This window comes from Hyaena hyaena, unplaced genomic scaffold, assembly GCF_003009895.1.
Source record: "Hyaena hyaena isolate Hyena2069 unplaced genomic scaffold, ASM300989v1 scaffold_553, whole genome shotgun sequence".
Taxonomy (NCBI): domain Eukaryota; kingdom Metazoa; phylum Chordata; class Mammalia; order Carnivora; family Hyaenidae; genus Hyaena; species Hyaena hyaena.
The window spans coordinates 129,619-153,675 of record NW_024081184.1 but is presented as its reverse complement, the minus strand read 5'-3'; the positions used below and the strand labels follow the sequence as shown (position 1 = coordinate 153,675).

Below are 24,057 nucleotides of genomic sequence, written 5' to 3'. Positions count from 1 at the left end.
AAACCTCCCAAAAATGAAAATTTCCTAACTGTTTGACTGCTCTACTCCTAGGTCATGGTTTTGCCACCAGATAAATCTCCACTATCAGCCTTCATAGCCTGTTGAGTTCAATGTTGCTTGTGTTAGTGACAGTGAATTTGCGTTTGAAAAATGAGCTACTGATGAGAACTCCTGTTGAACCTGTATTGTTTGTTATTCTGAGGCAAGGATTTGGCTCGGCTTAATCCGGGGCTTCAAAGCCAATTGCCCTCACTCTGTATACAGAGCGTCAGAGCCCAGTGGCGTGGGTGATAAGACAAGTAAGGGTTGAAGACACTGGGAAAGTGGGTTGGGGAGAGAGTCCTTTGATCTCTTCCTAAAGTATTTTCTGAAAGCAAAAGTCTATCAGAAGGAAGTGTCTTTAAAAAAAATCTGAGAAGTAACTGATCTTCCAAAACAGCATCCATCCCATACACCCTCACTCCTGCCCCCCACTCCCACCGCAGGGAAAATATTTCTTAAAAATGCTTGGAGCGAATTAGAAAATTGTGTGTGTGAAAGAGAGAGAGAGAGAGAGAGGGAGGGAGGGAGAGAGAAAAGTGGGACTTAATTACAAAGCTTTGCCTTTGCTCTCAGAAATCATTTGGCTCCAGAAGGTTTGGTGTCCGTACAGGCGCACCAGCTAGGCGGCCCCCACCTCCTCCAGCCACCTCAGCTTTGGTGAATGGGCCTTAGCCTCCTAACCTACCCAGAAACCCCCTTCAAGAGACCCAGAGGCTCAAAGGTGGGCTTTTCTGGGGATCCCTGTCCTTTGCCTGCAGCCAGTTTCTTTCATACTCTGGGCTCCACGGCTGGTACATGTATGTATATACATGTGTGTATAGACACATATGATAAATACATGTATAATTTTCAATGTCAAGTTTATTCAAGTGGAACATTCCTGCAAAAGTGTGAGCAAATCTTAATTGTACAGCTCTACAGACTTCCACAAGATGAATACACCGGTACAAACCACCACCCAGATAAAGAAACACAGCAGAATCCTCTGGTGTGCCCTCCCACTCCCCAACATTCCCCTCCCCTCTCAAAGCCCCTCTCCAAACTTCTCACCCCTTCTATTTGGTTTTGTGCCTAGTTTAAGGGAAGGCACATCTAACTGCTCCCGGGGTTTCCGGGCTCTCTCAGAAAGTCGGGCTGCAATCGGGTTGGGGACTTGGGGGTCCAGCTAAGAGGAGAGAATCTGGCTGGTCTCCTAGGTCCTACTTACTCCCTACACCCTCATTCTAGATTGATGGGGGACCAGTAGGTCAGGCCAGGAATTTGGCGACCGCTTTGGCCGGGGCCCCCGCGGCTCTGTGAGCCCAGCTGAACTTGCTCGTCCCCTCTCAGCTACCAGCGAGCTTTTGAGGGGTTGTTGCCAAAATCGCAACGTCCCGAATCCTTGCCCCGCGCCCCGCAAGCCTCCCACACCGAGAAACGTCCAAGGAAGCTTATCTTAGCAGTTCATTCTAAAACCATTTCCGAGTATGAAGTAGATAAAGGCTCCGGCCCCGCATCCTTTCAGAGCCTGTTTCGTGATCAGAGGAGAAACCCCCGGCTTTCATCTCCTCCCGGCCGGCGGGGCCGGCGGCTTGTTTATCCTCCGGCGGGGCCGTTTCCGCGGGTGCCGGGAGCGCCCTGTTGCCTGGGGGTCCCGGAGCCCCGACGGGGCGCAGGGACAGGGCGGGGGCGGGGGCTCGGCCGCGCGGGGCTCGGGGGCCGCGGAGCGTCCGGGCGGGCGAGCCAGGGAGGCCGGGCGGCGCTGGCGGCGCGGCTGAGCGGGACACTGGCGGCTCCGAGGGCGCCCCCCTTCCTGCCGGCTCCCCCAGGTGTTCATCTCCCCCATAGATGCTAGTTTTCAGGGACATTTTACGCTCTGAGTCACAGAAACAACTTACATCTCACCCCATCGTTTTCATCTGTTTCAGCAGAGGGTCTTTATAGTGTAGGGTCGGCAGAGAGGATGTCCCAGCTCCGGACCCAGCCTGGCCTCTGTGGCAGGAGTCATGCCCCCCCGCCCCCCATGAATGCTCCCATGCAGCGCCTTTGGGCTCCAACTTTAGCCCCCTCTGGGACCAAGGGCAGATGACTTCAGCTGCGGCAGGAGGCTTCTGGGGCGCGTGGAACGTGCGCTTCCCCTTGGCACTCAGCCTTTCCCTGACCCGGGTGTGCCCTTCATCGCATTGGAGCCCCTGAGGTGGGGAAATGATAGTGCCTAGGGTCCCCAAGGCCCGTGCTCTCAGAAGCAGTCACCAAACTGGCCGCCGCCACAAAAGCCAATGCGGGTTCTCCTGGAGCTCACTGAGCCCGAGCAGTTCAGCGTGGAGAAGTGTCCCCTTTCAGAGCAGATATCCCATCCCCCTCCCTGCTGCTATGGGCGGCTGCCCTAGAAATGGGGGATGGGATTAGTAGACAGGGGTGGTGGGGTGGGAGGCAGAGCCTTGGAGATACCTTCCTTCCCTGACCCAGCCTTGGCAAAACCTCCCCAAGGGTGTTTTCGGTCAGGAATCCAGTCTTCAGTCAGCTTCTGGGAGAAGCCAAATCCTAGGACACCCGCTCTGTGCCTTGGGGAACTGAGCACAGGCTGCTAACAGGGCTTCTAAAAAGCATTTAGTGGATGTCAGCCTGGCCCCCTGAGCTGCTGAGATGAAGAAAGAGTAGGAGAGGGGGAAGGACAGGGTCCTCACCCCCCTCGGCCTAGGTTATGAAGACTGTTTAAGCGGCAAGGGGCCATTTTCCCCTGGCCCCCTTCGTGGATGCTGGCCTGGGGGGAAGCCATGTCCGCCTTCAGCTGTTGCCACCTGGAGTGATTACAGGAGAACAAAGCTAAGTGCAGGGCACTCGTGCCAGGTCAGCCCCAGGCGCAACCAGGCTGCCCCATTTTTGTGGCAGTTTCTGTAGCAGTTACAAAATGGTGGCCTGGAAGGGACAGGATTCTTGGCCTTCCCCAGGGAGTCATCCAGGAATCGGGATCAATGGGGGGTTGGGGGTGGGGAGGAGAGGCTGCTGCTGCCTTCTGTGCCTCAGCTTTAGACCTATCCGGGGAGAGGCTGGGCCAGGAAAGAAGGTGGTGCGGGCTCCAGCTGTGCCCCCAGGCCGGGCAGGGGCTGGTAAGCAGGAGGCAGGATTGGGTTCCTGAGCCCTGTCACTTCCCCCATTCCTGGAGAGGGGGTGGGGTGGACATTTGAAAATGCTTTCAATTGACATCTGAGACAAATTCTTCCACACGGTTTATAAGTCCCTAGACTTGCAGCTAGAACTTCCCTCCTCCCTCCAGGCACGCACACATGCAGACATGCGCACTCCACCGTGTACTCCAGGACATGCCCTTGTGCATACACATGGCCACATACCTCCCACATCCCTGGCCCGCTGCAGCGCTCTAAAAGGCCTTTCCTCCCGCAAGAGAGAGGGTGAACAGGCTGGGGCTGGGCCGGGCGTAGAACTGAACCTTCCACCTCAGGGTCCTGGCCCGGGCTTGCTGTAGGGTCTGCCGGCCTTTAGAGGCCTTGATCCCTTCTGAAAACCCTGGTAAGCTGGTACCCATCTTGACAAAATGGGGGTTTGATGTGTCTAGGACAGCTTCTCTTGAGGTTCCCCTGAGGTCTCTTAGGGAGGTTTCCTTCCATTGGCCACTTTCCCAACTCAAGGCATTTGGTTCCTGATGCCCTTAGTGTCTTCAGTTAGGTTTGGATCCTGCCTCTCTCTTGGGGAAACACCTTTGTGGGAGATCAGCTAGGAGGGGGTGAGGGTGTCTGAGGAGGATTGTGGTGAAGTTCTGTCTGCTCCCTCTGGGGAAGTCCAGTGTCAGGGACTTGGTGACGGGGGGTGGGGGTGGGGGGGTGGGGGGGTGGGAGGGGGGTAGAGCTGTGCCCCTGCAAGTATGTGTGTATGCGATTGTATCTATGTGTGTGCTGAGTGGTCTGGGGAAGCCCATCTCTAGAACATTCACTGAGCCTCAGGGTCCCGATTAGTCTTAGCAGGAGCTGTAGAAACTGTAAAACTTCCTGGTTTTTGGGGGAATTCATTTTCATAGAAGTAGCACATCCACTGGTTTGAGGAGGGAGGAGTGCAGTGGGGGTCAGTGGTAATAGTCACAAATGGACTCAGTTAATCCACAGACCAACCTATGAGATGGGTAGTAATATCCCCATTTTAGAGATAAGGAAACCAAGGCACAGAGAGTGAGATCCAAGCAAGTTGCCCGATGTCTCACAACTTGTCAGGGTGAGCCAGGCCAGTGGACCGTGGCAGAGTGGTTCTAGAATCCATGCTCTTCTCCATGAGGCTCCTGAACTGACTTCACCTGGTACCCAGTTAGTGTGCACAAGCCCAAGCAAGGTCTTCACATGGCTAAACTCCTCTGCTAAACACACCAAAGGAATCCAAAGACCTCGCAGCAGTCTCCTGTTTTTCTGTGAGTTGGTTCGAGGCCTGAGGGTTTCCACAGAGACAAGGCCCAGAGGAGATACCCCATTGATAACAGAAGCAACTGACAGGGCTTCAAAGTCTTTCTCTCTGACCTCCTGTAATGGCAGCCCAGAACTTTAGTTGTGTTGGACTGGCAAAGGGCAGGAGGGAAATTAAGCAGCCAGGTTGGTATTGAAATCCTCTCACACGATCCTGGAAGTTTCTGTGCTTTAGCTGCTTACAACCAGTAGGCCTAAAATTAGGGGATTGTTGGGAGAGGGAATTGCATTGGGGAAGCCATGTAAACCCTCTTCCTAGGCATGTAGACCAGATGAAGCTACCTGCACCCAGAGAGAGCAGCTAGTGCAGCCCTTCCCTTGTGTAGGGGGAGGCTGAGGCCAAGCCACACAGTCTGACCAGGGCCAGTGTCTCTCAAGGCCTTCTGATCCCTCACCCCTGCTGGCATCTCTCCTGATGCTCTGTCTATGCCTCTGCCTCACACCTTGGCTTCCCCCAGGAGGATGTTCCCCAGCTACAAGGTAAAAGTCACAGGCATGAACCCTAAGACCAAGTACATCCTGCTGATTGACATCGTCCCTGCAGATGACCACCGCTACAAGTTCTGTGACAACAAATGGTAAGAACCTGGGACCCTCACGTCACCTGCCTTCTCTGAACTGCTGTGTTCACTCACCGCACCCATCCCTACCTGATGTTTGGTCCAGGGACTACCAGTTAGTTCATATGATTGCCCGGATCTGCAGCCTTGGGAACTGAGCCTGCAGAGTCTGCAAGGTTGGCCAATGTCTGCACACCCACTACAGCTGAAAGTGAGCAGCTGCAAGGTTTGAGTGTTTAGTGGATTTCGAGTCTGTTCTCTCCCAATAGCCATGGACAAGAAGGATTGGTGACTATGTCGTGGGCACTGGATAGATTTAGGCTCTGGGGGTGCTGCATTGGGGAGGAGGGACTGTTTGCTTGAGGGACTTTGATATTGGCTGCTTAGACATCCAGTGACGTCTGTCTGCCGCTTTTCCAAATAGTTCCCCGTTGTCTGGCTATGAGCCCTCCATTTAAGCTGTCGATCCAGAGTGAGTGGCAGCTGCCTGATGGTTGGATGATAGGACCCCTTGGCCAGAGGCTAGGGGGAACGAGTGGGCTGTAGGGCAAAACAAGGGCTGGGTAAGTAAACACTGGGCTACTTTTCCTAAGGTCACCTCCTTAGTACCCTGTCTGCCCCCAGAGCCCAGGACAGCACTCAAGGAGAGAGAGGGATTGAATGAATTAGCAGCTAGCCAGGATGTGGGCCCCACAGTAGGCTGGTAGTAGGGCCAGCAGAGACTGGACTGAGGAGGCTGGATTCAGTGACCAGGACTTACCAAGGGCCATGTTTCTATTTCTTCTCTCTTTGGGTTGGATTATCATTCAGAGCAGGCTCTGGCTGAGGGGAGAGTTACCAATTAATTTCTTTGGGGGAGAGCACTCTTTTGGGGACAACCAATCTGAAAGTTGTCTAGGTCTTCTGAGAAGCTCCCTCCAAATAATATAACGTATAACATTTAAAAATTGTACCTATAACACACACAGAGGGGCCTAAATCGCCCCACAATATATTTGCGATTAGCCCAATTTTTTGAAGTAAATAATCACATTTGTCTGTAACCTCCCGTTCTCTTTCTACTGCAGTAAAATAAAAGAGGTTCATAATTGCTCTACCTCCTCAGCACTCTCTCCTCTGACCCTCACTACTACTTGCAAAATCCTAAATTGAGAGCATAGGATGAGCAGTGATTCTTCCCCCTCTCAGGTCTATGGGAATTTGCTCTCACAGGGGACAGGGAATCTGGGCTTTTCTAGACCCCAGAATAATCAACTGCTGTAATCCTCTGCTCTGTTGGCAGGATGGTGGCCGGGAAGGCTGAGCCCGCCATGCCAGGAAGGCTCTATGTCCACCCCGATTCTCCTGCCACTGGGGCCCACTGGATGCGGCAGCTAGTCTCTTTCCAGAAGCTGAAACTCACAAACAACCACCTGGACCCCTTCGGTCATGTAAGAAAGAGACTGCCTGGTCTTGAGAGACAGTCCTCGAGCAGTGCTGGGGGTAGGGATGGGGCTCTGGAGAATCCACTCTGGGGATCCAGCTTCAGGCTTTGGCACTTGCCGGGCCAGCTGGAGGAAGGAGACCAGAGTCTGAGTCCCTCTGATGTACATCCTTCCCCTCCCACTTGCTGGCTGGGTAACTTTGGGCAAGTTTTTGAGCCTAGTTTCCGTTATCTAGAAACCTTTCATGGTTGTGAGAATTAACTGAGAGGACATGCACGAGGCGCCGTGCACATGGGAGACTCTAAATACGGCAGCTATGACAAGGACAATGATGCTGGGTCAAGTCTTTCAGCTTCAGGTTCCCCAAATTTGGCCTTGCTGGAGCATAAGGCAAATTAGCTTTCCTGGGAAAGAGTCGCTGATGAGTTCCAAAGCCTCTCTCTGGAGTGTGTCGCCTGCCTGGCCTGGCAGCCCCTGCCCTCTGGAAGGGAAGGCCTTGCTCTGGCTCGGATGGCAGCTCCTTCCTGGCCTTGCCTGGGACCTGGCTCTTGCCAGAGAGACTCTGAAGCCCCAGGGATGCTGCTGCTGACGCCCCATCCAGGCTGAGGAAGCTCATTCTTTCCCCATCTGGCTCTGGCAGGCCCACAAAAAGCATTTTATGTGGAAATATTTAGCTCAAGTGTGTGGTAAACTGAAGCCTGGGGACCTGGTATTATCCATCAGGGCACAGGCCCTGCCCCTCTCCACTCCACATCGGTACTCTGGAAGTACAGGGTGGGGTGGGGTGGAGCGTGGGCGCGGTAGAGGCTGCTAGATGCAGTTGTCCAGGGCTGCACATGGAACACTCAGGGAGTGGATGATGGTAGGGGAAGCAGAGATGGGTGTATGTGTGTGTGTGTGTGTGTGCAGGTATGTGCCTCTTTTATACCTAAATTCTATTTCTGGGGAGTTGTGTGCAAATCAAAATTCTGTGAATCATAGTTCCTCATGGAAAATGCCAGCAATGGGTCATTTCTGACTGATTGGTATATAACTGACAGGCAGTTCTTAGTTCTGATTTTCTCAGAGTTTGTTCAGTTTTTTTCTGAGTTGGTGATCTATAAACAAGCAAGTAGGAGAATACTTAATTAATGTAATTAACCTCTGAGTTTTCCATTGTGAGTAGCACAGGCTTTCCCGTGCAAGGCAGGCTGATGCTGTAGCATGGGGGGCAGAAATGTGCAGCCCCAACCTCTCATGGCAGAGATAAGCCACTGGTTTAATGGGAAGGGTTGGCCAAGCACCCACCACCTAGAGCACAGGGCCTTTTAACTGAGGGATAGAAGGGTCTTCTGGGTCTTACTGGGCACTATCCTGGCTGAGACTTTGCTCGCAGTCGACCCCTACCTGGCCTCCTCTGCTTGCCAAGGCCATGACACCAACCTGGAAAGGTTAGCGAGAGCCTCTGTGCTGGGAGTTGGGGAGCGTAGCTGGTAGGCAGGTCTCTGCCCACAAGTGTGCCTGTAGGTCCCATGGGGCAGACCACTGAGAGGAGCATAGAGCTTGGCAAGAGCTGGATGTTTGGGTGAGTGGCCAAAAGTATGCAAAAATCAAAGTTCTGGTGAGAATTTCAGATGCACAGCTTGCTCTCATGGTTCCCAGGTGCAGGGGTGCCTCAGAGCACCTCTGCCTCCTCATTCCCCCAGCAGAAAGTGGCAGGGGTGGGATTTGAGTGGTTGAAAAGCTGAGCTTTTTTAAAGCAAGAGAGAGACCAGGACTTCGTAGCCCAGCAGTAGATTTTCCCAGCCTGGCTTGCCTCTTTGGTGGCTCTGCTGGAGTCCATGAGGGGTTTGCAATAATCCTGCAATCCTGGTCTTGAGTCCAAGCCAGTGGGGCTGCTTGATGGGCTGGTGATGTGGGGCTACACTTGCCATGCCTGCCTGGAGCTCACGTCTCCTTGGCAATAGGGATACTCCTGACACAAACGTAGCTCTCTCTCCAGAGGGTTGGGATGCAGAGCATTTTCCTTCTCCCCATCCCCACACCTACCCCCTACCCAACACAGGCAGCTTATTGGCCACAGCACCCCGTGTCCGGTGGCAGACTCTGAGATGAGGTGATTTTCTCAGGGGCTGGGAGTATAAAGTCTTTCTGCACCCAGGCTTGAGCTGGCATATCTTCAGTTATTCGGAGCATCACTGGAGAGGGAGCAGCTTCTGACCATGCAGGCGAGGTCTGTGGAGATGAGTTAAATATTCCTAGATAAGCCACGTGGACCATGGCTTTCTGCTCATCGGCCTGCAGTGGTAGGAGGGCTGAGCCCTTCATCACCCGGTCCCGCTTCTCAGTGCAGGCACCTGGGAAAGAGCCATCTCGTATACTGTGAATTTGCCCCAAAGAAGCCTTTCCTTCTGCGCTGCTCACCTCCAGTTTCAGTTTTCCCTAAAATCTCCAGGACCTTGAGGACCTTTCTTGGCCAAATGAGCTTTGCGCTTTTCCCTCAGGTCTCATAGTATCTCAGGAATCTTAGCTGTAGCCTTCCATTTGCAGCCTTTCCCCTGGAGAAGGGGCCAGGGTTCCGGGCAGAGCTGGGGCTTGGAAACAGGGACCCCTCAGACCACATGGCCACATGTTTTGGGATAGGGTTCTGACTAGAAAACTCCTTGTGGGTTTTTGTTGTAGTCAGGGAAGGCCCTCTGTTCCCACCTGGGGTAGGTTCAGGGGATGATGACAGGTTTCTGGGAGTAAGTGTAAACAGGGACAGAAAGGATCCAGGGGGCTATAGGGCAGGACTGAGCTGCCGCCTTAGGGCCCCGAGGCGGCTCCACTTCTGTTCTGCTGGCTGTAGAGACTGCCTGCCCCTTGTCCCCCACCTGGCACCCCTTCCATCTGCAGCAGGGTCCTGGGCCAGGTAACCAAGAAATGGAAAGAGAAGTTGCCTCAGGAAGTTGAGGCGGGCTTCACTGAGGCAGGGCCTGCATCCTGCAGCAGCAGCACATGGAGACGGCTGGCTGGGACGGGGGTCTTCCTTTTCTCCTGATCTGGAGGCAGGCGGCCGATGGTGCAATGGTGTGTGTGTGGGGGGGGTGTGTGTGAAAGAGAGAGAGAGAGAGAGAGAGAGGGAGAATGAATGGCCTTCACCACCTCTTATGTCCCAGGACTCCCAGATTGCTGAGGAAGAAGACCAGCATATGATTTCTGACGTAGAAAGTCTAACTGTTCCAGAGGCTGAGCTAGCTCCAGGCTGGGGTGTGGGCTGCAGCTCCTTGGTCACAAAGTAGCACAGGCACTGTCCCCTCTGCGTGCTACTTCCTCCTCTGACCACATGCCTCTCTCCACCTAGTTAGCTACTCCTGAGGCTTGGGATCCAAGCTCAAATGCCACGTCTTCAGGGAGACGGTCCAGAGTCCCCATTATATGCCCTCAGAGCTGCGCACCTTTCTGTCCTAGTACTTGCCACACTAAGAATTTTATACTTATTTATCAAATTTATTTTTGATTAGGAATTACAGTCACGTGGCTTAAAAATAAATCAATGAAAAAGTAAAAATGTCTCTAATGAACCTTATTCGCCTCATGGTTCCCTATTTGCCCAATTTCTTTCAATCCCCGCCACAGGTAACTAGTGTCCCTAATTTCATTTTGGCATTTCTTTTTGCATATACAAACAACATATAGAATCTCAAATTCTTTCTTTTATACACAAAAAGGTAGCATACTATAAACACTTTTTGCACCTTGCATTGTAAACAGTATAAAATGGAGATCTTTCCGTGTAGAGCTTCTGTATTCCTTTTCTTACAGCCGCATAGAATTTCAGTGTGCAGTTGTTCCATAAATTATGTAGCCAGTCTTACTGAAGAAATTAACATGCCTAGTTTTCCTCTTTTATTTATGTATTTTTAATTTTTTAATGTTTATTATTTATTTTAGAGAGAGAGAGAGACAGAGTACGAGTAGGGGCGGGGCTGAGAAAGAGGGAGACACAGAATCTGAAGCAGGCTCCAGGCTCAGCTCTCAGCACAGAGCCCGATGCAGGCCTCAAACCCATGACCCTCAAGATCATGACCTGAGCCAAAATCAGATGCCCAACTGACTGAGCCACCCAGGCACCCCTATTTTTGCACTTTTAATTAAACTTGTACATATATCTTTTTACTCCTGTGTCAAGTATATCTGTGTGATAAGTTGCTTGTTCAGAAGGTATTTGGATTTGTAATTCATAGTTTCGCCCTGCATTGGGGTTTTACTGATGTATAATTCCCACCATTGCTGTAGCCTCACCAACAGGATGGGAGAGTAAAGTTGTGGCCTTTGCCAGTCTGATGGGTGAAATGTAGACACTGGTTTCAATTTGTATTTCCTTTATTATGAGTGAGGTTAGGCATCTTTTTTCCCTTTCTGTGAATGTCTGTCTTTACCCTTTGCTTATTTTTTCTCTCAGAGTTTTGAACATTTATCAATTCTAGAAGCTTTTATAAATTAGGAAGATTTAGCTTCTATACGTGTTAGGAATTGCTCAGGTGTTTTCCTAGTTTGTCATTTGCCTTTTGATTTTACCTGTAGTGGTATTCCCACACAGAAGTTTTTGACTGAATGTTTTGCTCTTTTCCTTATGGATTCTGGATTTTGACTAATTGAAAGCCCTTATCCACTCCTTACTTATAAGGAAAATTTCTTGTGTTTTCTTCTAATATTTTATGGATTTACTTTTACATTTAAACCATTGATCCTTTTGGAATTTATTCTGGCATCCAATATGAGGTGTGAATCCAATTTTTCGTTTTTTCTAAAGAGCTATCCAGTTGTCCTGACACCAATAATTGACTGATTTTCTTTCCTACTTGGCTTAGGATGCCTTCTTTTTTTTTTTTTTTTTTTCTTAAATAGTTTATTGTCAAGTTGGTTTCCAAGGATGCCTTATTTCTGTGCACTAAATCTCCATATGAATTTGCGTCTGTTCATGTGCCAGTGCCTTAACTGTTGAGACTTCGTGATAGGTTTTAGTGTCTGGCAGAGCTGGTCCCCCATTGCTCTTTTTTTTTCCAGAGTTTTCTTGGCTAGTCTTATCTATTTTTTCATATGAGCTTTAGAATCAGCTTATATTGTTGAGAAAGAAACTTATTTGTATTTTTGTTAGAATTGCTTGAAATTATAATTTTACTTAGGGAGGATTAATAGGAATACCCTTCTCTTGACTGAAGTCTTCTTTTTGTCTTTCCAAAGTGGATTCAAGTTTTCTTCATAAGGTCCCACATGTTTCCTGTTAGGTATTTCATCTTGTTCATTACTAATAAAAATGCAGTCTTTCTTCCAGTACATTTTCTCACTATGTACTTCTGCTTGGTTTTTGGATTACTGTGTGACTCCCCTGCCAGATAGGAAACTATAAGGTTTTTTGGTTCATTTTTGTGGGCTGGGGTGGGGTACTTATTTATTTATTTACCAAAAAAATTGTTTTCAGTGTTTATTTTTGAGAGTGAGACGGAGTGCAGTGGGGGAGGGGCAGAGAGAGAGGGAGACACAGAATCTGAAGCAGGCTCCAGGCTCTGAGCTGTCAGCACAGAGACCAACATGGGGCTCGAACCCACAAACTATGAGATCATAACCTGAGCCGACGTCAGAATGCTTAACCGACTGAGCCACCTTGATGCCCCAGAAACCATAAGGTTTTAAATCACCGTTGTATCCCAGTGCCTGATACTGTGGCACAGCGGATGCTAGTAAGCAGTAAACAAATGAGTGAACCCACTGAAGGGGGTGGTATTTGGTATGTAGACAGAGAAGGCATATCCTCCGCTAAGGGCTGATCTCCCTCCAACGCTTATGCTGTCAACTTGTCAGGAGGGACCCAGAGCTATTTGTTCTCCCTCTTTTTCTCTTTTTCTCCCACATTTGCTGAGCCCTGACAATGTGCTGAGCCATTGCTGGGTGTGTTGGGAGATACAGATGCCCCATACACTCCAGCTCAGGCCTGGGGCTCCCGGCCAGGTATGCATATGAGCTCAGGCTCAGAAATTAGTATCAATTCTAGCTCTGCCTCCCACTGGCTGTCTGACATTGGGAAAATTCTTTCACCACCCTGAGCCACAGTCAGTGAGACTAGTAATAATGCCTGCTTCACAGATATGTTGTAAAGAGCAATTACATGATGTGTGTAGGCTCATTGGAACAGGGCCTGGCACTTAGGCTATGCCCCATAAACATTGGCTGCTAGTGCATAGGCTGTGGGAGAAGGCAGAAGGGTTTCCGGACCCTTGGGTTGCTGCCCTAGGAGTGAGGACTAAGGCATATCAGTTGGCTAACTCAGTTCTAGTTTAGATATCTTTTCAATCACTTACCTTTCTGCTTTTCTTCTTCTTTAAAAACATTTTTTTAACACTTACTCATTTTTGAGAGACAGAGCTCTTTCAGAGAGAGAGGGAGACACACAATGCAAAGCAGGCTCCAGGCTCTGAGTTGTCAACACAGAGCCTGATGCGGAGCTCAAACCCACAAACCATGAGATCATGAGCTGAGCTGAAGTCAGATGCTTAACTGAATGAGCCACCCAGATAGCCCCTCTTCTTTTTGTGTAAGCTGTAGATCCTGTCCCTGTCCTTCCCTCTTTGCAGGACTGGGGAGGGTAAGAAGGATGATGGACAAGGTAGTCTTAGAAAGTAAAACTATGATGCAGGAGAAAATCTGGTTTTAATAGATGACAAAATGGACATTAGCCACACTTGTATGGCTAGCACCCAGATACGCTGCCTTCTATTATGGACATTAGGGCCTGGTGAGTCGGCATCTTGTATGGCGTTTGGTTGACACTTTATTATTCATTACTGAACATGTTGTTGAGAGCAATGTGTACTCTCTCGAAGGCCATCTGGAATCTTCTCAGGATTCTGTCTCCGTCCAGCTATGTGTTCTTGGGCAAGTCACGTTCCCACTGCAAGCCTCCTGTTCCTCATCTGTAAATTAGGAGGTTGGACTAGAATGATTTCTAAGGCCTGCCTCTGCATGCCCCAGTGTTCTGTGATTCTAACGCAGATAAATCTGGACCTCATTGGCCAAGCAGCTCTGGTGATCTCTTGAGGAGATGGATGTTTGGCGCTATCACAGTCATTAAAATAGAACAGGCTTCTGAATTGTAGCCAGAACATAATGAATCCCATTTCTATAAAACAATGACGGGACCAGTCATGTAGTGGGGTTTGTTGACGTGGCTGGTCCATTTGGCCCAACATCCTCTGCCACAAATATAAATGTGAGACTCTGGCAAAAGAGATGAATGTGGTGCCTGGGGAACTTCCGAGTAAGCCAGGTGTGAGTCATGGAGTTGGTTTCACATTCTCCTGGGTTGTTAGGGCTGAGGCTCCAGTTCATATTTGCATTGGTTCAACGAGGGGACTTTCTTCCAGACACTTGTCCGGGTCCAAATGAGGAGGGGTGTTTGGGACCACTTCTTAGTCGAAGGCCTCACTTTATAGACAGGGCTGCCAATGATTGGAGGTGAAGAGCTTGTTCAAGACTTGGAGCTGGTGAACAGAGATCCATAGAAGCTTCTGGACCCTTCTTGATCCCTAGTGGCTCCTTCCTGCTCCTGCAGGCAGTTTCTCTCTTCCCAGTTTTCCCTGCCAGCCAGTCTGGAGCCCTTCCCTAGAAGGTGTGTTTGGCAATCTCTTCACGTCAGTCAATAGAGGACCTTGTCTGATAGGCTAAAGAGTTGGGCTTTTATGCCAAGGGGCAAGAGGGAACCAGCAAAGGTAGCATTATAAATATATGACATCTACTGAGCTCTAAATGCTGGCAGGAACCGGGGAAGGGGAACGTGGGAGGGAAGAGGAGGAACTACAAAAGGTGCCGCTCTCAAGCAGTGTGCGGCGTTCCTGGGTGAACTGGAAGGTTCTAAGTAGGGGAGTGACCTGATCTGTTGTGCGGCATGTGAAGATGGAAAGGAAGTAGATAGAGACAGGGAAGAGGTGATCCCAAACCAGGAAAGAGATGATGGGGCCTGAATCAAGGCTGTGCAGGGGAATGGAGAGGTTTTTATCCTGCAGACAGAGTCACAGGACTTGGTCACTGACTGGACCTGGAGGTGAGTGACAGTGAGGAGCAGGGGAGTTGATAATACCCAGGACTCTGGCTGGACTAACACAGCCGGTGACAACCCAGTTGGCAGAGGAGCAGGGTAGGTACTGTCATTGGTCTGAAGGTGTCCCTAAAGAACAGCCCAGCCTCACCATGCCAGTGCCTGCATCTGCCTGGGGTCTGTCAGTCCAGTGTCTGTGTTCTGCCCGCCCTAGGAGAGCCAGAGTGGCCAGACAGCTGCAGCATGCAAGTGCTCATGGGGAGGTTGTCTGCACAAATTTTTTTTTTTTCAAAAAAATTTTTTTACATTTATTTATTTTTGAGAGACAGAGTGAGACAGAGCATGAGCAAGGGAGGGGCAGAGAGAGAGGGAGACACAGAATCCGAAGCAGGCTCCAGGCTCTGAGCTGTCAGCACAGAGCCTGACGTAGGGCTCAAACCCATGAACCATGAGATCATGATCTGAGCCGAAGTCGGACGCTCAGCCGACTGAGCCACCCAGGTGCCCCATGTCTGCACACACGTTTCATCACTGTGTTTCACCTGAAAAATGCCTCAGAGGTTACCTTGTCTCTAGTGAGCAAAGGAAGGTAGGAGAGGAAGGGACGGAAAGCCTGTGGTCATGGCCCAAGTCTCCCCACTCTTGAAACCCTGCCTTGTACTTATTAGTTCCTGTGTGGGGGTAAAGAAGCCTACAGGTACAAAAGGAGTAAGAAATCTGGCCCTTTCTCTTGAGGAGTTTATAGTTTAATTGAAGGGACAAGAGGAAATAGGAAGCCACTAGGAAGCAACACAATAGCCAAGCAGACAGTGCACGGGGAGGAAATTTCAGCATCTGGAGTTTAGTCATCTGGGAAGGCTTCCCAGAAGAGTCGGGCTTTGAGATGATTGCCCTAGAAGGTGAGAGAGAATGGGAGAAGATTAAGCAGAGGTAAGTGCATGTGAAAAGGCCCAGAGGTGGGAATCTGGAGACTTCTGGAGACAGCCAGGCCACCTCCCAGGTATTTAGTTCTGGGAACTTAGGTCCTTTGTGGACTCCTGCAGCCAAGAGCAGTGCAGGGTGACAGAGTAACCTGAAGGGCCCCTCTCCCCAGCCTCCTTGGAATGGACGTCCATTGAGGTTTCCCAAGGCAGAAGTTGGGTCCACTCTGAGTTGTTTGTGTTTTTTTTTTTTTTTTTATCTGGCTGGCTCCTGGTTGAGCAGTGGGTCCTCAGCAGCAGGACCTGGCTTGAGGTTTGGGGTGCTTGTATTTGCCCTGAGAAGATCCAGAAGTTTGTCGCTGGGAGCTTAGGGGGGTACAGCCAATGCAGAAGGCAGAAAAGCAGGCTCCTGCTGGATGGAGCTACCTGGCCAAACCGAGGAGCCCAGGGAAAGCCAGAGGCCACGGCCCAGCTCCCGAGCCACCCACTTCTGCCACTGAACCTGCCCTCTGAGCTGTCTCTGTCCCCAGCACAAGCTGAAAGTGGGGCCTTCCCAGACTAAGGCTGCTGCCTTGGCTTTCCATGCAAGAGCCTGGCTCTGGCCCTTCTTTGGGCACTCGGGTCGCTCCGGGGTTTAATCTTGCAACAAGCTTCAGCATCAGGCCTGTCCCTGGGAACGGGGAAGGGTGGGAGCCAGCAGGGCCAGCCCAGGAAGGAAAGAAAGGAAGGTGAGAGAGTAATGGGGCCAGAGGGCCCGCCTTGCCCAGCCAGGATAGGAGCCAAAGGGTTAACAAAAGCAGCGGTGCTGATAAAATGCCCCAAATTCCTGGTCCTGCCTCCAATGGGGAGGGCGTCTGGCAAATGTCAACGATAAAAAAATACATTTTAATGGCACATGATGCAGCCGCTACCGTGGGGCACAGCCGAATGAGGCAGGTTTGGAGCAGCAACTACTGTGTGTTACTCCCGGGGCTCTGGGGCCAAGCCTCCTGGGCTCTTTGTGTCTGGTGGGGTGGCCCGCCTCCCCAGCCCCAGGCATCCCGAAGGGCCAGTAGGTGCCTGGGGCCTCTGGCCTTCTCTGGCATTATTTCTGGAACTTTGCTGTCTCCTGCCTTGGCACCTGGAATTCTAGCCCATGTTGGAGTTTCCCACCAGGCTGTGAGCTGCCTTGGGCAGGTCTGAGGGCAGGATGCATCTGGGTTTCCCCAGCACCCCTTCCACAGGCCTCTGCGAATGTCGAAACAGATGGAAAAAGTCAGAGTGGGACCCTTTCCTCAGCTCCTCTGCTATTCTGCACACCCGGTCAGGTATCTCTAAGAAAGGCCGGTCACAGAGTAGAGGGTGGTGAGGAGCAGGAGACGTGAGCAGGGAGTGAGAGGATCTGGGTAAAGAGTCCATTGGAGCAGGAAACCTGAGGGAGGTAAGTTATATATTAGGATTCCATTTTACAAATATTAAAACTGAGGCTCAGAGAAGTCCAGACATTTGCCTGATGTAACACAGCAAGTCAGTGGCACCCTGGACCTTTGCTTACAGCTTGGAATTCCACCTGCTATAATGTACTGAGGTCACTCGAGCTTTTAAATGTTTGGCTCTCCTTACTGCAGTAAAACAATCTGTGCCATTAGGAAGGCCAGGCCTTGGTTCCAGAGCAGAGAGGCTGAGTGGGGACCATAGGACTGAGCTGGGCTTCAGGATCCTGGTTCTTCACTTGGGAGCATTAGCACCTTTCTGGCCTCAGTCCTTAGTAGTCAGGCCCTGAAGCCTGGGCTTTTAGGAGAATGAAAGCCAACCCAAACCCAGCTGACTGAGACCAGGAACCAAAGAAGGCGGGGACCTGGAGCTCAGAAAGAGACACTTCTCTTCCAGATCATCCTCAATTCCATGCACAAGTACCAGCCACGGCTACACATCGTGAAGGCTGATGAGAACAATGCTTTTGGCTCCAAAAACACAGCCTTCTGCACCCATGTGTTCCCAGAGACTTCCTTCATCTCTGTGACCTCCTACCAGAATCACAAGGTACGGCCATCTCCACAGCCCCCACTGCTGAGGCTGTCTGGCATTTCTGTGCTACTAGAAAGAGGCAGGAAGTGACACACCCGTGCAGTGAGGCAGAGACACCCCAGACACCTGTACTCTCCCTCAGAGTAGTGAGAAATCGGATGCGGAGCAGGAAAAGTGGACCAGACTCCTAAATCTCCAGTGCAAAGTAATTATGGAGAATGGACAAAGTTGGCAACTGTAGAAGCCAAGAGCATGGAGCTTGACCTGTGGCTTGAGGGTTAGGCCATTTTGTTCTACAACCTTCTTCTCCCTGGTGGGATTCAGAGGTGATTCTGGCCTGCTGAGGAAGGGGAGAGGATGGGGAAAGGAGCCCAGGGTACTGTCAGTTGTGGAGGCGCCAAGACTGAGCCTTCTGGAGGCCCTTCCCAGGCTGTGGCCAGGGGGTCCACCTCCCCCCCTACGCCCCCTCCCCTAGCCTGACCATCCCGAATTGCCTCCAGCCCCCTGCACGGGCCGCTCTCCCCCACCCCTCTGCCTCTGCCTGTGCTACCCTGCTTGGGGGTCTTTTCACATCATGCATCCTGGGACTGCTGAGGTGAGCTGGGGCTCTGGAGAAGGGCCACAGGCTGTGGCGAATTTTAGGCAGAACAGTGACAGTCAGATTTATATGGTCCCTCGGAAGCCGAGGTGGCAGTTGCCCTAGACAAGGGTGACACAGCTGGGAAGGTGTTCCAGACACGATGGGGCAGGAGGACAAGAGACAGAATCAGAAGGTCTGCAGGTGGATGAAAGCTCATGAGGAGCCAGATGTGGACGGTGAGGCCGAGGAGGACCCAGCAGGACTGCGCTGGGCTTGGACTTGGGTGTGCAGCTGCCCCAGGCTCTGACCGTGCCAGGGCCAGTGCGGGAGGGCCCGGAGCCAGCCCAGCCCCCCACCCCAGCCACTCTGTGCGTCTTCTCCTGACAGATCACACAGCTGAAAATTGAGAACAACCCTTTTGCCAAGGGATTCCGGGGCAGTGACGACAGTGACCTGCGTGTGGCCCGGCTGCAGAGGTGGGGCTGCCAGGCCTTGGGGGTGAGGGCGGCTGGGTTCAGGCACACAGACTGGGTAACGCTCTAAGTATCTTTACTCTCTTCCTGTCTCCCTCTGACTGGCTTCCCACACCTCCAGCAAAGAATATCCTGTGATCTCCAAAAGCATCATGAGACAGAGGCTTGTCTCCACCCAGCTCTCAGCCAAGCCTGACGTCAGCCCTCTGCATGGTGCCCACCAGGCACTCCAGCACTACCAGTATGAGAATGGTGCTCACATGCAGTTTGCTGCGGCTGAGCCACAGGACCTTCCCCTCAACACCTTCCCAGCCCAGAGGGACTCCAGCCTCTTCTATCACTGCCTGAAAAGACGAGGTAGTTCTCTCCGAGTCTGGAAGCTGTAGAGGGTCAGAGGAGGGCTAAAGCTCTTCCTACAAACACTTTCCACTAATGCATGGGTGCCCATGCGCATGCGCACTCACACACACACACACACACACACACACACACACACACACACACACACGGTTATTGTGTGGCCTGAGAGAATAAGCTTGGAGGGTTAGGGACCATGGTCAGGCCCTGTGCGGGAATGTTGATTCTTGATTTAAAAAAAAATTCTAAGTTTATTTTTGAGACAGAAACAGAGCATGAGCTGGGGAGGTGCAGAGAGAGAGAGAGGGAGACACAGAATCCAAAGCAGGCTCCAGGCTCTGAGCTGTCAGCAAACTTACCATGGTAAGCTGCCTCAAACTTACCATGAAATCATGACCTGACCTGAAGTCGGACGCTTAACCCACTGAGCCACCGAGGCTCCCGATTCTTGATTTTAATGCAGACTTCAGAATTCTCAGAGACAGCTTATGGCCTTGGTGTCCCCAGACACTGATGCCCCTCCCCAGTTCCAGATGTTGCTTTACAGTCACTACTTTCAGAGCCTCCATGGGAGGGGGAGATCACACAAAGTCAGCTGGGCTCTGTCTCTAAGCACGGGAGCAGGTTGAAGCATCATAGCCCAGAGGTTTTGGGGTTGGGGCTGTCATTTATCAAAGCAACCTCCATCCTAAAACAAAGATGACCCAGAGTCATGAGAATAGGCTCCTCACCTCATCATATCAGGATCTGCAGAGGCTTCTTGAGAATGGAAATAAACTACTGTGGATGTAGATTGGGGACCAGGAAGAGAGGCAAAAGAACTGTTTTCTTTTTCTTTTGGAGAAGAAGAGCCCTGAGTTGGGAAATGGCACATCTGTGCTCTGGTAGCAGGTCACAGTTTCCCCATCTATAAAATGCAGATGATTAGTGTTTACACCAGAAGAGCCCTCAGGGCCACTGAGATTCTCTTGGGAATGAGTTTGGGGACTTTTGCTTATAATCCAGAATGTTCTCTCTAGTTCCTAGGGAGCAGCTGGTAGAGCTCTAAGTATCCGCTGGCTCCAGTCCTGTTAGAATGAATGGCCTAGAGCAGGGGTTGGCAAACTGTGGCCTTTGATCCAAATCTGGACTATTGTCTGTTTTTGTTCAACCTGTGAGCCATAAAAAAATGGTTTTACATCTTTCAGTAGTTGAAAAAAAGTCAAAGTATGACTGTTTCATGTCATGTGAACATCATATGAAATTCAAACTTTAATATCTGTGTTTATGGGAACACAGACATACGCACTTGCTCAACTATTGTCCATGGCCACCTTCGTGTGATAACAGCTTCTGTTATGGCCCACCAAGCCTAAAATATTTACAATCTGGCCCTTTATAGGAAGAGTTTGCTCACTCCTGACCTACAGTCACTGGGCCACTTTGTAGGTCCAAAAGCTTAGTGCTCTTGCGAGAAAGGAGAAATTTGGAGGGAAGAGAGGAGGGATGAGTAAAGATGAGAGGGCTGAGCAAGAAATAGAGGCAAGTTCCTTCTCTTCAGGGAAGATGCTTCCAGAGGAGCAGAGGCGAGAGGTGAGTGCAGGCTTTCAAACTCAGTTCACTCATTCCCCAGGCCCCCCTGCCCTGAGCGTATACACACAGCTCCCAGAATGAATCGCTAGAGAAAACAGAAGGAGGGAGACCAAGTTAAGCCATTGGACAAGTCTTCTTAAATTTGTTGAGTGGTCTGTTGCCCAAGTCCTCAGGCCTGGGTCATCCCTGGGTCCCACGGGAGGATGTGACACTCCAGAGAGTCAAGCTGGTTGAGGATGTTGAAAGACACACATACATGGTTTGGGGCAGCTGACGTCTTCTTTCTCCATAGAGAGTATCAGTTTAGCCTTAAAAGTAGAAGTCATCTTTTACTTATTATCAGTTCTATTTCTTAATTTTATAAACACTGTTGTGTTGGAATCGGTATAATAACAATCTGCCGGGACTTCTTTGAACATATGTATGGGTTACTTCCTCTTCTAAAAGTAGTAGGCACATGCCTGTGAGTAGCTTTGGCTTGCTAAGGCCTTCCTGGGAGCTGAGGATTAAGGCAGAAACATTGTGGCTTTAATTTTCTGGCTAAGTCAGACAGATGTGGCCTCTGGGCCTGGTTTGGCCTGGCAACTGCCTCCACTTTCCTTGGCCAGGGTGGGCCTAGACTAAGAATGCCAGTGCACATTAAGGCCTCTTGCCATCCCCAAGAGTCAGGGTGGCAAAGGATGAAAGCTATTTGCCGCCTGGCTAACCACATCACTCAGTGTCTACCGATGTGGTATCCCCCGTGGCCTTTGAGCAGTGTCCATAATCTGACCACTTCTTGGCTGCCACCACCTCACAAAAGCTGTTGCTGATTAAAATGGTTCTGGGAGTACTATAGTAACGCGGGGCAAGGGCAAGCCCTGAATGGCAAGGGTAGCCATCTTGGCATCCACAAGGGTGGGTTGTTCTGGGCCCTGGGCTGGTGGAAATGTCTCTTCCTGAAGGTTTCTTTGTCTTCCAGCAGACAGTGCCCGCCACCTGGACCTACCCTGCAAGCGATCCTACCTGGAGGCTCCCCCTGCGGTGGGGGAGGAGCATTATTTCCGCTCTCCCCCTCCCTATGACCAACAGATGCTGAGCCCCTCCTACTGCAGTGAGGTGACCCCAAGAGAAGCCTGTATGTACTCAGGTTCAGGGCCCGAGATTGCTGGGGTATCTGGTGTGGATGACTTGCCCCCACCCACACTGAGCTGTAACATGTGGACATCCGTCTCACCGTACACAAGCTACAGCGTTCAGACGATGGAGACTGTGCCTTACCAATCCTTCCCCACGCACTTCACCGCCACCACTATGATGCCTCGGCTGCCTACTATCTCTGCGCAGAGCTCCCAGCCCCCAGGAAACACCCACTTCAGCGTCTACAATCAGCTCTCACAGTCTCAGGTCCGGGAGAGGGGGCCTGCCGCCTCCTTCCCGAGGGAGCGAGGCCTCCCTGCGGTGTGCGAGAGGAAGCCACCCTCTCCACACCTGAATGCTGCCAATGAGTTTCTCTACTCTCAAAGCTTCTCCTTGTCCCGGGAAGCTTCCTTACAATACCATTCAGGAATGGGAACTGTAGAGAACTGGACTGACGGATGACTCCCATGTCTCTCGACAGCCCCAGGACCATGTTCATCCAGTGTTCACCTCTGTGGGTGGCCTGCTCTACCAAGAAACACAGGAAGGTATTTCAGAGGGTGGGTTGTATGCGTGTGTGTGGGGGTGTGGGTGTGGGGGTGTGTGTACATGCACACATTTGGAGAGCATCTGTCTTCTGATATACAATTGAGGCCATGACAAGGGAAAAAACCTACAATTATCTAAGAAGTGATTTTGGCTGCAGGATCTGGGTCCACTGTTATCTCACGTCTCTTGACATGTGCATGGATGGGTTGGGACTAGAGAGTTCATGTGAGCTATTTAGAGATTTGGATAATATAATCTTTGATTTACTCAGGGGCCAGGTGGTGAGGTCTCTCTCACAGGGAAAGTTGAGGGCAGATTCTCATTGCCGGGGTGGGAGGGCTCTGTGCATATCTTAGAGCTCCCGGCCTTCTGGTAGCAAGAGAAGTTGAAAATCTTATTTAAGGGGGCAGGAAGCCCACTCTTTTGGCTTCTGGAGATTCTGTGAGATTACCTGAGACGTGCACTCAGCTAAGCCACAGAAGCCTGCTTCTGAGAGTAGAGCTGACTGCTCAGTTAGTGGCCTGGAAATTGATCCCTGGAGCTCTGAGGTCTGAGGCATGACTTTCAGAGAAGGTCATGTGCTAAGTGCTACCTGATGAGTATTAAAAAACGGTTCTTTATCTTCAAGAGGAGGGAAAATGCAACCAATAGCATCTCTGTCATCATTCAGGTTTCCTTATACAGTACAAAGCCCTTCCCCTCCGTCCCCAACATACAGTTTCTCACTCTCCGGTGCACAAGACTCGGCCTCGCAGGCACCACCTGCATCCTGTGACTGGCAATTATGAAACACACTTCACCTGGCAACGTCCCCAGGAGGTTACATCGGAGCTGCCGCCAGGCAGAGCCTGCTCTCCCAGAAAACCCTCGCCTCCGGAGCAAGAAAGCCCAACAGAAGTAAAAACAAGAATTGAGAAAACATTCATTTCTTCCAGTAAATTCAGCCCGTGAGCTCAGAGGAGCCGGGATAATTCTCCAGTGAGGTGAATCATGTAGTCCCCAGCCCAGCTCTTTTAGCATTGAACGTCACCAGACCATCCCTGAGGCTGGTGTGAACTCTGTAATCAAATTTGGGAAATCACTAAACTCTTTGCATGCTGAATAGCTATTTATATATTATATAAATAAATGAATAAGTAAATAAATAAATATATATATATCTCACAAATGCAGGCCACATGTCAAATTCAGCTTTGCTCTTTACAAATGAATAAACTTAATGAAATGAACGCTGGAGGGGGTATTTGGAAAGACATCTATTTAAAATTTTATTACACACTTGACGTTAAAAGCTAAGAATGGTTTAGATAAAACATATAAGTAAATAAAGAATAAAATAAATAAATATATAAATATAAATATAAATATATATATAAACACACACACCACAGATTAAACTTTATTAGAAAGACACATTAGCCAACAGGGGGTATGGAACTTCAAGTGTTTTGTTATATAGCATGGACATTTTATTTTACATATCAGAACATAAAGCCATTTTACAACTGTGAAGTGTGTGGATGCTCTTTACTACTGACTCGTCCTTTCTTGGCTCAGCAATGGTCTCACCATCCCTTTTGCTGCTATTTCTTCTGTGCCTCTGAGCATTTACACTATGGAGCCTCTGAGCCTAGAGTGAAGGAATTTAGGAGCAACAAACAGCTGTACCTTCGATCTCGTGCTACTCTGCAAATGATGGGTCTGGATTCCGGGGCCCACAAAGACCCCCGAAGGGCAAGGCAGGCAGGACACAAGAATCTGTCACCTTTCAGTAGTCAGCACACAACCTGGTGGTTTGGGGGAGGTGGTCTTACACTCAGGGAGCACGCAGGTGGGATCTGTGCAGCTTCTTCGGATGAGGAACTGAAGAGCTGGTGAGAGTGAGAACCTGAGGCTTTCCGGAGCAGTCAGATGTATGAGCTCGTCAGCCACGTGCACCCCAGAGAAAGGAGT

At 50.5% G+C, this 24,057-nt stretch overlaps 1 protein-coding gene across 2 annotated transcripts in view; it reads left to right on the top strand.

The window, feature by feature from the left end:
• Positions 1-23,592, top strand: part of TBX4 (T-box transcription factor 4) — a 31,894-nt gene extending 8,302 nt beyond the window's left edge. The window contains exons 4-9 of one of the 2 annotated variants that reach the window (XM_039255995.1): positions 4,949-5,068; positions 6,333-6,480; positions 17,317-17,469; positions 18,422-18,510; positions 18,629-18,864; positions 21,401-23,592. In XM_039255995.1, the coding sequence (XP_039111926.1) occupies positions 4,949-5,068; positions 6,333-6,480; positions 17,317-17,469; positions 18,422-18,510; positions 18,629-18,864; positions 21,401-22,017 (1,363 nt within the window). In that variant the 3' untranslated portion in view covers positions 22,018-23,592. Of the gene's footprint in view, positions 1-4,948; positions 5,069-6,332; positions 6,481-17,316; positions 17,470-18,421; positions 18,511-18,628; positions 18,865-21,397 lie in introns of both variants that reach the window. The other variant, XM_039255994.1, reaches the window with a different exon arrangement.
• The last annotated feature ends 465 nt before the right edge of the window (positions 23,593-24,057 follow it).